Below are 13,305 nucleotides of genomic sequence, written 5' to 3' on the forward strand. Positions count from 1 at the left end.
ATATGATTTTGTATAATACGTTAGAACTATTTTATAATAAAAATAATTGGAAAATGCTAAATGTACTTACGAAAAATTTACAAAAAATTTACTTTTTCACATATTAGTTATTGATATGTTGAAAATCATGAAATTTGAAATTCAAAATTTGAATTTCCAAAGAAAACTAACAAAATGAATTTTGCAAGTAAAACTGTAAGTACATATAGCACTACTCAAAATAATTTTATAATATGACGTAATACATCAACCCACATTAATTTGTAGGTTTATTTTTATAAAATTCTTTTGTGTCAAAAATATTTCTCATTATTTTATATTCGAACAATATTTCATTAATTTAAAATGAAATATAAAAAGGAAATCACAACGTACAACCCTTTATAGCAAATTCAGTGGATAGAAATAAACGTAAAAAATGACAATGAAGCCAATAAATTAGTTCGGATTTATGTTTCTCAATGGAACGAGCAACTGTCTTCAAAAGCAGTTGCAAGCGTACTTTGGAAGTTTGATATTATAGTATGAGTTAGGGGTGTGCAAAATTTCGAAAATTTCGACTCTGTCCGACTTCCACTCCGACTCCGACTCCGACTTCGTCGGAGTCATCGGAATTAGGAGTCGGAATTCGGAGTAGCTCCGAATATCTATTCGGAGTCGGAGTCGGAGTCGGAGCTCCAAGAAGCTCCGATTCCGACTCCGAAATTTTTTTTACTGTACACTTGCGCTCGAGCGAGGTGTCGAGCGCAAGTCGAGCACACGTTGTATTGAACATTGGCTCGATCGACATGTCGAGCGGAAGTCGAGCGAACCTCTTCCAGAGAGGTTCGCTCGAGCGACATGTCAAGCGGAAGTCAAGCGAACCTCTCTGAAAGAGTTCCGCTCGAGCGCCACGTCGAGCGCACGTCGAGCTCCGATCTTATATCGGAGCTCCGATAGCGTATCAATACACTAATAGTCACTTCTTTAATCAGTAAATAAAAAAAATTAAATACATGAACGGTCAAAATTAGAGGATATACTGGTATTATTCTTATAGTATAGAGTTCTTCTACTCAGTAGTTCTACGCCACGCACATGTTGAGAAAAAATAAAAAGATCAAAAATAAAAACAGGTGCGGTATAACACTATTTGATATAATTTTTATAGTCGAAAGCTACAAGTAATGATACGCTAAATTAGATTGTTTCAGAGTACAGTTGGCAATGGTAAGTGGCGGATCGTGGGCAGCCAGGCTGCCAGGGTATTGCGTGTCAACTATTTTAGTATGTGAGGCAACAAATTAACATTCGGCAAAGGGATGAGGACAATAGAGGAAAAGATGAGTATAAGATAGAGGAAAAGATCGGAAAACAAGCCAACAGCTTCTCGAAAGGACTATTCTGAAAGTTGATCAAAAGAGGCTTGTGAACCAATGGATGTGGTGCATGGTGCTGCAGATGGTTTGCAATAGTGGAGCAAGCGACGACAATTCCAATGCTAGGACAAGTGTGGGGGTGTTGGTGGACCAAATATAGGCTTTATTTAGATTGTGAGATAAGATGCGATAGTTTTAGATAAAAATTGAATAAAATATTATTATTATTTTAGAATTTAAAAAAATTGAATTTTTTATTATATTTTCTGTAAAAATTTAAAAAAATTATAACAATGAGATGAAATAAATTCATTTCTGTATCTAAACGGAGGGCGCTTGTAATCTGTACGGTTATTGGGTTTTTCCAGTCTCAGCCCATTTTCGTCGGTTTAACCATTCATTCCCAAAAACTAACCCAAAACTCACAAAACAGACCAATCGGTTTTGCATCGGTTTGTCAGGGCGAGTTGGGGGTTGAAATTTCCTTAACAAGCAGAAAAAACACCTTTCAAAAACACAAACAATTTCAATCCCAAACAGCAATAGGTAGAAAAAGAGTATGAATGAAATCTGGCACAGGTTTTTTGGTTTAATGGACACAACTCAGACAGTTGTAATTGTGCTAGTCCCAAACTTTGATAATTACAGAGGAGAGACAGAGACAATGACTTTGAGAACATGCACCGAATTATTAAAAAAAAAAATTAATTCAATATATAACCGTGAAATACGTAAACGATACGTAATTACTTTAAAAAAAATGAAATCTATTATTAAAAGATTAATTTTTTTCATGTGAATCTCATATGTTTATTTTTTTCAAAATGATTACGCGACGGTTGCACAATTCACGATTGCAAATATCTTTTATCTAAAAAAAAAAAAAGTCAATGAGCTTTAAATAAAATAAGGAATCTCCGGAGGGAACCTTGACCACTATTCACTCTCTTTCGTGGGTGAAAAACATTAAGTGACACAGACCCAACATACATTCCTTCAATGGCGATCAGAGAGAGACAAAGTAAGGCAAGAGGTCTGAGCAAATACGTAGATATTAGAAAGAGATACAAGAGACATCACCTGGATTGACAACAATGGCACTCTAGCGTATGATTCTCTAAACAACAGTGGCTTGTAAACAGCAGAACTCTTTATGGATAACAAACTGCATGCTTCCTCTCTTTTAGGTCAAGATTGGTGGCAACTTCATACATGGTCGATTTATTTACGAAATTGATCAACTTCTTTATTATCCCATTTATGTATTTATATATTTATTTATTTATTACCTCTTTTAAAACAAGTAAAAAAATAAAAAATCTTTAGTTGAGCCCTGTTCAACTTGAGTACTCAAATACAACTCAAGTTTCTAGCCAAACTCGAACTTAGTTTTTCATAAATCAAGCCGAGTTTGGGCGAGTAACACAGCCCCAGGCTCGATCACTAAGGTTTGAAGGTTAGATTTACTTGGCATCCGTTGCTTCAGGAGAAGGTTTCTCCAGGGGGCATTGAAAGATTTGCTCCCCAGCCATTGTCAAAATCCGTAAGCCTCAGTCATTCCTTGAGCTCTATGCGACAAGGCAAGAGACCCAAAAATACAACAGCACAATTTTCTTGAGCTGCTTGTAGCCTGGGGCCTCAGATGGTATAGTTTGGATTGGGGTCCCGTCAATTCCACCCAAAACTGGGCAAGTTGATGATGACCCAGAAAGATTCAGGAAGAAGGAACTCCTCACCTGTCATCCTCCATATGATAACTTCAGGATCTAGAAAGATCAAAAAGTCTGATCAGAAAATTAATATACAAGATATCTGATAATGGTCCGAGATATGTCAAGAGAACAAATCCTAAAAGTGTTAGTATTTTGCAGGGGGTCATATCGACAAGTCTTCCTGTGATTCCTGAACAAGTTTGAAATGACAACCTATTCTGCAAACGCCACATTCTTTCATATAGTAATAACATTACATTGTAATTTATACAGATGCATTCCAGTAGCACAGAGACACAACATTCCTTGCAACTCATACTATACTGGATATGATAAGCGACACAACAAGGTACACTATGATAGATAGGAAAACAGAAAACCACATACCCAAACCCATCTGTATTTCGGATTGAGTTTAGTTCCAGCATAATCAACTTCAAACTCGTTCTATTCCGTTTCCCATAAGCCTTCCATCAGAATCAGTAACACTTGTTCTTAGATTAGAAAGCAGAGCATCACGCCCAGTTAAAACTAACTGAAAAAAGCTATCCACTTCCTTTGTAAGAAGATCTAGTCCTTGTGAAAGTTTATCGGCTCTCCTTCCCAAATCTGAAACAGAATTCTGGAATACTTCCACTTCAACAAGGTCGACACCATCTTGAATCATGGGATACAATTTCTTGACACTTGTATCAACTGCTTCAAGTTCTTTCAAAACTGGAAATTGTCCACTGGACAATATATTTCTAATTTCCCCGTTCACACTAGTCTGCAGGGCAGTATAAGCTTGTGCCCATATAAATTTGTCAGCAACATTTAAATCTAGCAACTTTTTACCAGAACCAGAGAAAGCTGCAGCAAAGACGCTACAGACAAATATTGTCTCCACCTTAACTCCATAAAGAGCACTCATTAAAACCTTACCTTTGGCTGAGTTCTTAACCTTGGGAAGATCCAGTGACTTCACAAGCTTGTCCAAAATGGTGCAACAGTTTTCAACTCTAGGGTTCTTTGAATTAACATGCTGTCTCCAGCCATCAAGTGAAGATCGGGCCCGGATAAACAGCTTTGAAGAGTTGGATTTGAAATTGTGTAGCAAACACTGAAGCAAGAGATTTCCCTGGTTCAACCGTGAGAGCTCAGAGCTGAAAGCAATGCATACATCAAGCAAATTCACACTAACATCCAAGTACACATCTATCCATTTCTCATCCCAGTCACACACGGGGAGTTCAAGCTCTGTTATGAGGGTTTTTATGTCGTTATGCGTTTCACAAAGTGACTCCATTGCTAATTTCATCCATGAAAAGCCGAGGACTTCATCCTTGTCTTTGGGATTAAGCCTTCCTAGCCTCCCTGCCAAGGTTTCCTCAAAAGTATTTGATAGTATAAGAAGCTTTCGAGACAAATGAGATGATGATAACATTCGGAAAGGATTCCCAAATGGGAAGAAGGGCTGGTGTGGTTCATGTGGACGACTCATGTCGATGATTTTACTGCTGATATGACAACAGAGAAAAGCCTCAGAAAAACCATATGTCAAGGCACAGTTTCATAGACAATGGTAGAATTAAAGGGCATGTGAAAATGTATGATACAATTCACAATATATGCATGCCATATAACTAACCCCATGAGGCAACCCCCAGGAAAAACTCACTTCAGCGAAGATGTTTTCACATGAACCATCCATGAAACAACCGACTTATTTGGAACATTATTAAATGAGTTCCATTCCATGTAACCTAATAGAATCATTATGGTTCGTTGAGTTAAGCTTTTCATCATTTTTTTTTATAGGTAAAAAAAATGATGATGAAAAGCCCAACTCAACGACCCAATAGCAGGAAAACATAACTAAAAAATGTTTTTCTTGATGCTTTTCTTCCATTTCAGTAGCAAAAAAACACGTCCTAGTGAAACCTAAAGCAATAATCCCCTCGCACCTTTGCAAGTCCGCATCTCGCAAAACATCTTCGAACGGCCAAAGATTTTAACCACCTAAAAAAAAACCCTTACGTCTCACAGACCACCTAAGCATAATGATATCCACATAAAAATAGGACGAAAATCAAAACATACACACACCCCTTACTTCTCACAGACAACCAAACATAAAAATAGGCCGAAAAAAAAATATATACACAAATAGATAAAGGCATACACATGTATAAAGCAAATAACTCACCTAACAGTCGGATCTTTGAATAATAACCCTGATTAGACCAATCTGAACCCAAAATTAACCTCCGATCGTTAGAAATCTGATCAAAATTTAGAAAACCCAAGCCCTAGATAATTTTCCCCCAAAACAAATCACCATCTGCTCTAATTGCATATTTTTCCGAGCTTGGGAACAAAAAGAGAGAGAGGAAAACGTACCAGAAGTTTTGGATCAGATCTATTCGGAAGGGAGTTTCAGAGTCTGCGACGATATTTCCTTGAAATTTCCTGGCGTGTGATTGGGGTAGGTTTGTTCTTGTTTTGAAGACGGATACCGAGGTAGTGATAGGATAACCCAAGGGATATAGTGGGGGTTGAGAGAGGCAGCGACACGTGTGAAGAGTTCACTGGGCCGTCTGCAACTAACGGATACATTATTTATTATTTATTTTTATTTTTATTATTATGATTACATTTCACATTCCATTTTTTTTTTTTGTTTTTTTTATTCATTTTAAACTAATTGAATTCTTCTACTACTTATCTATACATATCACATATTTAATAATAAAAATAAGTATAGTGTGGGACAATGAATAAAATTTTTCTTTGGTTAGAGTACGAGAAAAGTCTATTCTCATTTGTTTTCATAACATATCTCATCTTATCTCATTTCATTTCATCTAATTATTATAATTTTTTAAAATTTTTACAAAAAATCAAATAAATTATTAATTTTTTTCAAATTTCATAATAATAATAATATTAAAAAATATATATTCTAATAATACTTTTTTAAATTTTAAATTTTTATTTTAATTCATCTTTTTATCTCATTTCGTGCGAAAACAAATGAGATTTTAGAATGTCAAAGAAAGAATTGGAGGAACATTTTTTTTCTCTCATTTTTTCTCTTGCTTTCGAAAACAAATTGTTGCCTCCAAGAGTTTGATCTGTTCACTGGGGAGGGGGCTGAAGCTTTGGCTTCACCCACCTCCCTTTCTCGCCAACCTTAGTCTCTGATTAGGTTTTTATTTCCATAGTTTTTATGTTAGTTTTTCACCAGTTGCACCGAAACTACTTGATCTTTTGCTTTCCAGCGAGCAAAGTCCAACATGCAACCCGCCATCAGCCTCCTCAGGCGCCGATCTTCAAGACGGCAGAAGAAATCTACCCATTCGAGTAGCGCATAAACCTCACGTGCAGTCTATATCGTGCGCAAGTTTCACGTGCCACCACACCTGCGGAAGCTATGTTGCAGCACACCCCTTTGTACTGTGGCTTCTAGTTATAGTTTAATAGTCTGTTCATAAAATTATATAAAAATCATCACCAAACAGTTTCCCTTTGTGAGAATTGGGTGAGAGTCAATTTTTTAATTCCGATCACCCCCTTTGTATTTTACTTTTGTGTTGTAATGTGTGTTAATTTTGAGAAAATTGTAGGAGACTCTCATCCTACCGAACTTGTATCTTGTATCTGTTAATTTATCTATAAATGCTTACTTGCTGAGGAGGATGAGGAGGAGTAGAAGAAAAAAAATAGAAAGGTCTTCGAGTCTTGGTCGTTCTGGGTCTCGCTCTGGTGCAGCTTCTGTACGAACTGGACACTTCTAAATGGCGATACTTGTCCTAAGTGTTCGATCATAACAAGGAAAAACTTTTTTTTTTTTTTTTAATACACTAAAAAAATTCCAATGTTTTTGCTTACTATTAATGGGAATGAATCAGGGACGAATCTGGTGTGGATGAATGACTCAGGTGATATCTGAAATGTCGGTGGAAACTGGAAATTATGGTAAGGATTATAATAGTTTTCGAGTAATGATCGATAGTCATGGATGCGTACTTCTTTTATAAAAAAGTAAAATTTTTTATTAAAAAATTAATTTCTTTATATGAGACATATATTTATTTATTTTATTTAAAATAAATATGCGGTATTTATACACTCTATAATTATAAATATTATTTATTTTTTATATATAAATTTTAAATAAATAAGTTTCACATAAACCTTTGTAAAAAAATAATTCTACTAAAAAAATTCAGAGGGTGCTTCACCTTTTTACAAAGGGATTAAGTGGAACTTATTTATTTTTACCTTGTATAAATCATTTTTTCTGACCCAATTTAAAAAGAAAACCCAATAATAATTCCAATTTTTAATGGTGTTGATTGCTAGATTTTTCTTTAGGCTAGGGACTCAGATGGGTGAAACCGGCCAGTTCTAGGTCGGTTGGGCCAGTCTTTTGGACCCTTTGTTGAGCCTTTGTTTTTGCTCAATTCTACATTTTTTGGAATTTTTTTTTTCTCAATTTATTATTCAATATCTTTTTAGACTTTTTTTTAATTGATTTCAAATTTAAATTTGTTGAGTTTTTAAAACTCATTTTAAATATTCAACTTCATTTTAATTTTAATGTCATTTGTAATTTTATACTATTACTAACTACTAACTACTAAGTATATACTACTATAATAATTACTAGATAACTATAAAAATAAAAACTCCACTAGATGTTTAATAATTAATACACATTAAAAATTAAATTAAATTTTCCTAAACAAGTAAGCAACAATTACTCTTGAATAATATTGTACTAACTCTTCAACATCCAAATAAATTTCCAAGCAACATCCAAATTGATTTACAAGCAACATCCAAATTGTCATCAGTCTTTAATAGTTGTGACGTCTGATTGTGCTCCCAACTCTATATAAAAATATTAATAAGATTAAACTATCAAATATTAATGAATTTGGTTGATGAAAAACACTTAAATTAGTTTATAAAAGTAAATGAATATTAAATGAGTAAAACATTTCCTGATTCTACCATAAAACTCTCTATATTATTTATGGATTCTCGAATATCAATTGGCGTTGGTGGATGTTGAAACCAATTCTGAACACAAATAAGTGCTTCAACGGTTCTCGGAGTCAGCAAACTCTAAAAAGGATCAAGCAACCAAACCATCTTCCTAAATCATTATCCTTCAACAATTATAAATGACAATTCATCAATAATTACCATATCTGAAATCGCCAACCCTACAGTCTGTTCACTATATTTGTGGATTACAAAATTCCTTACCACACTACTATCACTCTCTCCAACCCTTTCCTCGGGTGTTGCCTCACCTGCCAATATTTTTTTGTATCTATCCAAATGCTCCAGTTTATGAGGATTTTTGGGATATAAAAGTATATGGTTTTACATAGTTGAAGTTTTGTTCTTCTTTGAGTGACAACAAGCATATATCTTGCCACAATAATCACACTTGACTTTAGGATCATCTACGGGACAACCATCAACCTTTGTAAAATGGTCTCAAACAATTGACGGATTATTTCTCTTCCATTTCTTAGAAAGTGGACAACTAGTACTATTAGGAGCACTTAGGGGTCTTGGTGTTTGCATCTCTTCCAAATTAATTGTTTGTTCATTCGAATTAAAATCAATTGGACTTGACAAAGAATCCATATAACATGTGAAGAATTAAATACATAATTAATTACAAAACACAACAAATTAAAACAAACAAAGAACAAACATCACCACGATTACACAACAGCTAATTTGCAACATAGCAAACATCACAAGTAGACTCTAATCTAGATTTTAGTTCGCTCATCAACCTCACAATTTATTTCAAAATATTTTTATAGTAAGATTGTCAACACAATATTAAGCACCCAATATTAATAATTTGATCTAATAGTAAGTTTAAAGTTAGTAACACTCACAGTGGGAATTAGATCTATCTCGGATTACTATTCACAACCAAAAATTAGATCAAGAAATTTTCAATCCCTGTACATACACAATAAACTCATTAGACAACAAATAATATGAAAAATAATTTAATATAATGAAAAATATATCAAGTGAAAACGTGGAAAAAGAATTGCACCTCAAAAAATCATTGGAACACCGAACACGAGTTAGTGAGTCACGGACGAGAGTCGCAGAGATGAGAGAAGTATTTTGGTCACGGCATCACGCGGTGGGCACTACGAGTGGGGGGTTTAACTAGTCAAAGACAGCGTTAATGCCGTGGAAATGGAATGAGTTCGAGGTAGAGGTGGGGCAGGGTTGGACCGTTTTACAATGGAGGGCTAGAGGTGACCACTGATGATGGAATAACAGCTGCAAGCCTGCGAGCTAGAAGTGGCACTCTGAAGGTTGAGCCACATAAGGCTGAAGGGTGAAGCTTGAAGTGGAAGAGAAGAAGAGGGAGGGGAGGGGAGGGGGGGTTATTAAACCCTAGGTCAAAACGGCACTGTTTCGTATATTTTTTTTAACAAACTACAATCTCAAAACAACGTCGTTTCAATCACTTAAGTGAAACGACGTCGTTTTATATATGTATATAATATATATATATAATCGGTCGGTTCAGCAGTCTGGTCCAGCTTCAAACTCGGACCGAACCGGCCGATGTCAGTTTTGACATAGTTCTGCTGTTGGACGACCGATTCTCTGCCAGTTTCGATTGGTTTGGGTTAGTTACGTTTCTTCGATTTTTGTACACCCCTACTAGGGAGATCGTTTTTCCAAAGGCAAAATGAGAAAGCATGAAGTCCTTTTGATAAGATCTCTATTTTCATTCTAATTTTTTTTTTTAATATTGAATTAGTGTTGTCCAATTGACATATTTTGCAAAGTATGATATATATAGTGTTTAAATAAATTAAATAGAGGTCTATTTAAATCATAGTTTTTCTCTTGACCAAATAAAGAAAATAATTTCATTTTCTTTTGTTCAATTTTCTACAACTCATGCCTGCTATGCACAATAATGAAAAATTATCTTATTTTTTGTTTAAGAAATCTCACGTACGAGGTGTTAATGCCTAAAATTCATGTAACAAACCGGAAGAGATGAAGGAATGATTCCCGGCCCACGTTGGTGATTTGGGTTTCGATACGATACTCTCCATGTTCATCCATATAATAAATAATAAATAAGCGAATAAAAATAAATAAAGAGAGACACATGGATTTATATAATTCGATATAATGCCTACGTCCACGAGTTGTTTGGAAGTAAAATCTACTATAATGAGTGATTTTATAATCTCTCATGGCCTCACATATTTCAAAATACAATGGAGTAATTTAGGGAAGATACTTTGAAATCATTATGTGTGGTGGAGTCTGCACATAGGGCGCTTCTGTGGAGAGAGCTTGGATAGTCTGTCAGATTTGTGATGGATCTTTTCCTTATATAAATATCTATTTTCTTGAAGTGATTGAATCCAACTTGCCTTATAAAGCTTTTTTTCTTTTAGAAATCTGAGTGTCTTTCCTTTTAAGAATCTGAGTCTCTTCTTGACTTTATCTGTTAGTTTATTTTTGACCTTATCTCGAGACTAAATTATAAGCTATTGACTTGATCACAAGGCAAAGAAAAAAAAGCACAATTTTGAATTGGCCGGAATCAATTTGAAAATCAGATTGAAAATAATAAATGAAAATGACAATAATAAATGGAAATGACATTTTTGAGTCATGATTGTTTCTATAATTTCATGATCAAGATTTTATAAATAAAAATAATAATGAATTAAAATGTAATGAAAAGTTTTATTTTGAGAAATTGTTATAAGTTTTGCAAAAATTGTTCTTGTTTTATTTTTTTGTTTGTCAAAGAAATCTTATTTAAGATGTTTTGATGAAAGTTGTCATTGAGATAATTTTGACATAAAATATAATATATTATACCATTTATTTTTTATTATATTGATGTGATATTATTTATAAATTTATTAGTTTAAAAAAATAAGAGTTTATTTAATAATTGATAGAATATCAACACGTTTGGATAAAAATCAGACTAGAATATTATATTTAACAAAAACTCCTTTTTTCTGTTGGAGAAAAAAAAAAATGGGTTTTTCTTTAAAAAAAAAAAAAAAGGCCGACATGACCATATAAACGGTGGCCAGTCACTATCATCATTCGTGATCCGCAAAATCCGACCGTTGTTTGCTATTTTCCTCAGGATTTAATTCTGTTCAAAGGTGAAGTTGGCCTACAAGAAGAAAACATACGCTCCTACATATCCGACTTGGGTTGGAAGATTTTGGTTGCTTTCTAGGCATTGTTTTCCTTCAAAGTAAGCATCCTTTACTATTCGGTGTTTGTTTTCAGCATCTCTTTTAGTTTTCATACACAAAGGCTATTAGGGTTAAAATTGATTGGGTCCGACTCATTGAAAATCTATCATTAATAATAAGTCAAGATATAAAGTAAAGAAGAGATAAATTAAAAAAAAAATTGACTCAGATTCGTAAAAAGAAAATGTATCACAAGACAAGTTAGATTCAATCACTTCAAGTAACGAAATAAATCTCTATAAAATGAGGAGATCTCTACAAATGAGGGAGACTCTCTACAATTTCCCTAGACAAAATCTCCATCACGCACAGTGACTAATGGATCTTCTCTCAAGGTAGGCATCGTCTTTGACCTCCCAAAATCTTAAATTTCTCCATTGTATCGAGAGACACATGAGGTCATGAGAGATATGTAAAATTGCCTATCATAGTGGATTTCACCCCAAGCAACCCATAGAAGTAGACTTTTATATCAAACCATGTAAATTTTTGTGTTTTTCTATATTCATTTTTATTTGTTTATTTGCTATTTATTTCATGGATGAACATGAAAAACACCGTATTGAAGCCTGAATCACCATCATGGGTCGTGAATAATTTTTTCATCCATTCCGGCCTGTTGTGCAAATTTACACATGAGTAGTTGGCGTTATCTGTGGGATCAATTATTATCTATACCAAATGTGGGGGAAGGATGATTCCCTGGCTCGTGAGATCATCTCCAAAAAAAAGAAAAACACATATAAGATTTTTCGATACTAATCTATTATTTTCCTTTTATTTCGTTAACACTGTTAAAAAAAAGAGTAAACTGGTGGAGTGCATGGCATGCATTGTGCAAGTGATAGATGCATTGTGCATGCCATGCACAGTGTACATAAGGGGTGCACGGCGTACAACTAGTTCTTTCATCGAGCAGAACCTGTAACCACCACTCCCATAGCACGACGAGATTTGAGGGCGGCCGCCCTACATGGCAGAGATACTCACCAGATTGGAGCGTTGTGCACGTTGTGTATAGTGCCGCCAACGAATTACCTCCGAGAACGAGCCTCTAAACTCTACAACCGCCTCACGCGGGTTTCTTTCGAGAACGAGTTGACGGGCTCAGCAACCGTCTAAAATGGGTCCAGGGGGTCGATGGGCTCCCTAACTCTTAAGCACGGGTTATTACAAACAAACTTTTACATCTACAACAAAACATAAAACATTAAACACCAACATAAAATTGCATCATGGGGCAAAAGATCCGCTAATGCTACCAAAAACAAAAACGATCACCAAATATGAAAATATGCGCACTTTGCTAACGATAAACAATCACATGCAATAATCAGTACACTTGATTATTAGGCAAACGTACTTACAAACAAACTTCCGAGAGGCCCTTACTCGAAGGCATTTACTACAAATTTCACGAATTCTGCTTGAGGACCACTCATGGAGATCTCCATTGCATAACAACGAGAAACTATGGACCAGTTCCCATAATTGATTTTTCTGCAATTTTTTACAGGTTATCTCCATCAGGGTTGACTTAAAGATTCTCAAGGCTTTCTTGTTGAGCAAGTCGACCTTAAGAATCTTGAGCATCTTTTAGAGATAAAATTGACCGAGTCCAACCCATTAAAAACCTATTACTAATAAAAAGCCAAGAGATAAGGCATGAAAAAAATAAGGCAAGGAAAGATAAACCAAAAGAAGTTGACTCAGACTCCTAAACCCTAAATCAAGGGAGGCATCTTCTTTGACCTCTCGAACTAAATTTCTCCATTATATTGAGAGACATGTGAAGTCATGAGAGATATGTAAAATCGCTTATCATAGTGGACCCCCACGTGGACGTAGGCTCTTATGTTGAACTACGTAAATTTCTGTATCTTTCTATATTTATTTTTATTTGTTTATTTGCTATTTATTTCATGGATGAACATAAGAAACACCGTA

At 34.7% G+C, this 13,305-nt stretch overlaps 1 protein-coding gene across 4 annotated transcripts; it reads right to left on the bottom strand.

Moving 5' to 3' along the window:
* Positions 1-3,291: 3,291 nt before the first annotated feature.
* On the bottom strand, positions 3,292-5,600 carry LOC121246223 (protein BPS1, chloroplastic-like). Of its 4 annotated transcripts, none has more exons than XM_041144295.1 (3): positions 5,453-5,600; positions 5,259-5,300; positions 3,292-4,566 (listed from the first exon to the last, which is right to left on the bottom strand). In XM_041144295.1, exon 3 carries the CDS (start codon positions 4,551-4,553, stop codon positions 3,507-3,509), a length of 1,047 nt encoding a protein of 348 aa, XP_041000229.1. In that variant the 5' UTR covers positions 4,554-4,566; positions 5,259-5,300; positions 5,453-5,600; the 3' UTR covers positions 3,292-3,506. The 4 variants fall into 4 exon arrangements, with proteins under 4 accessions (XP_041000229.1, XP_041000230.1, XP_041000231.1 ...); XM_041144296.1 differs by having other exon boundaries at positions 5,259-5,361; positions 5,453-5,567; XM_041144297.1 differs by having other exon boundaries at positions 5,259-5,334; positions 5,453-5,539.
* Between the last annotated feature and the right edge of the window lie 7,705 nt (positions 5,601-13,305).

Source organism: Juglans microcarpa x Juglans regia, chromosome 1S (genome assembly GCF_004785595.1).
Source record: "Juglans microcarpa x Juglans regia isolate MS1-56 chromosome 1S, Jm3101_v1.0, whole genome shotgun sequence".
NCBI classification, from domain to species: domain Eukaryota; kingdom Viridiplantae; phylum Streptophyta; class Magnoliopsida; order Fagales; family Juglandaceae; genus Juglans; species Juglans microcarpa x Juglans regia.

Bases quoted from the DNA above. Each gene is read 5' to 3' on its own strand.
- LOC121246223 (XM_041144295.1), bottom strand. From the start codon at position 4,553: ATGAGTCGTCCACATGAACCACACCAGCCCTTCTTCCCATTTGGGAAT.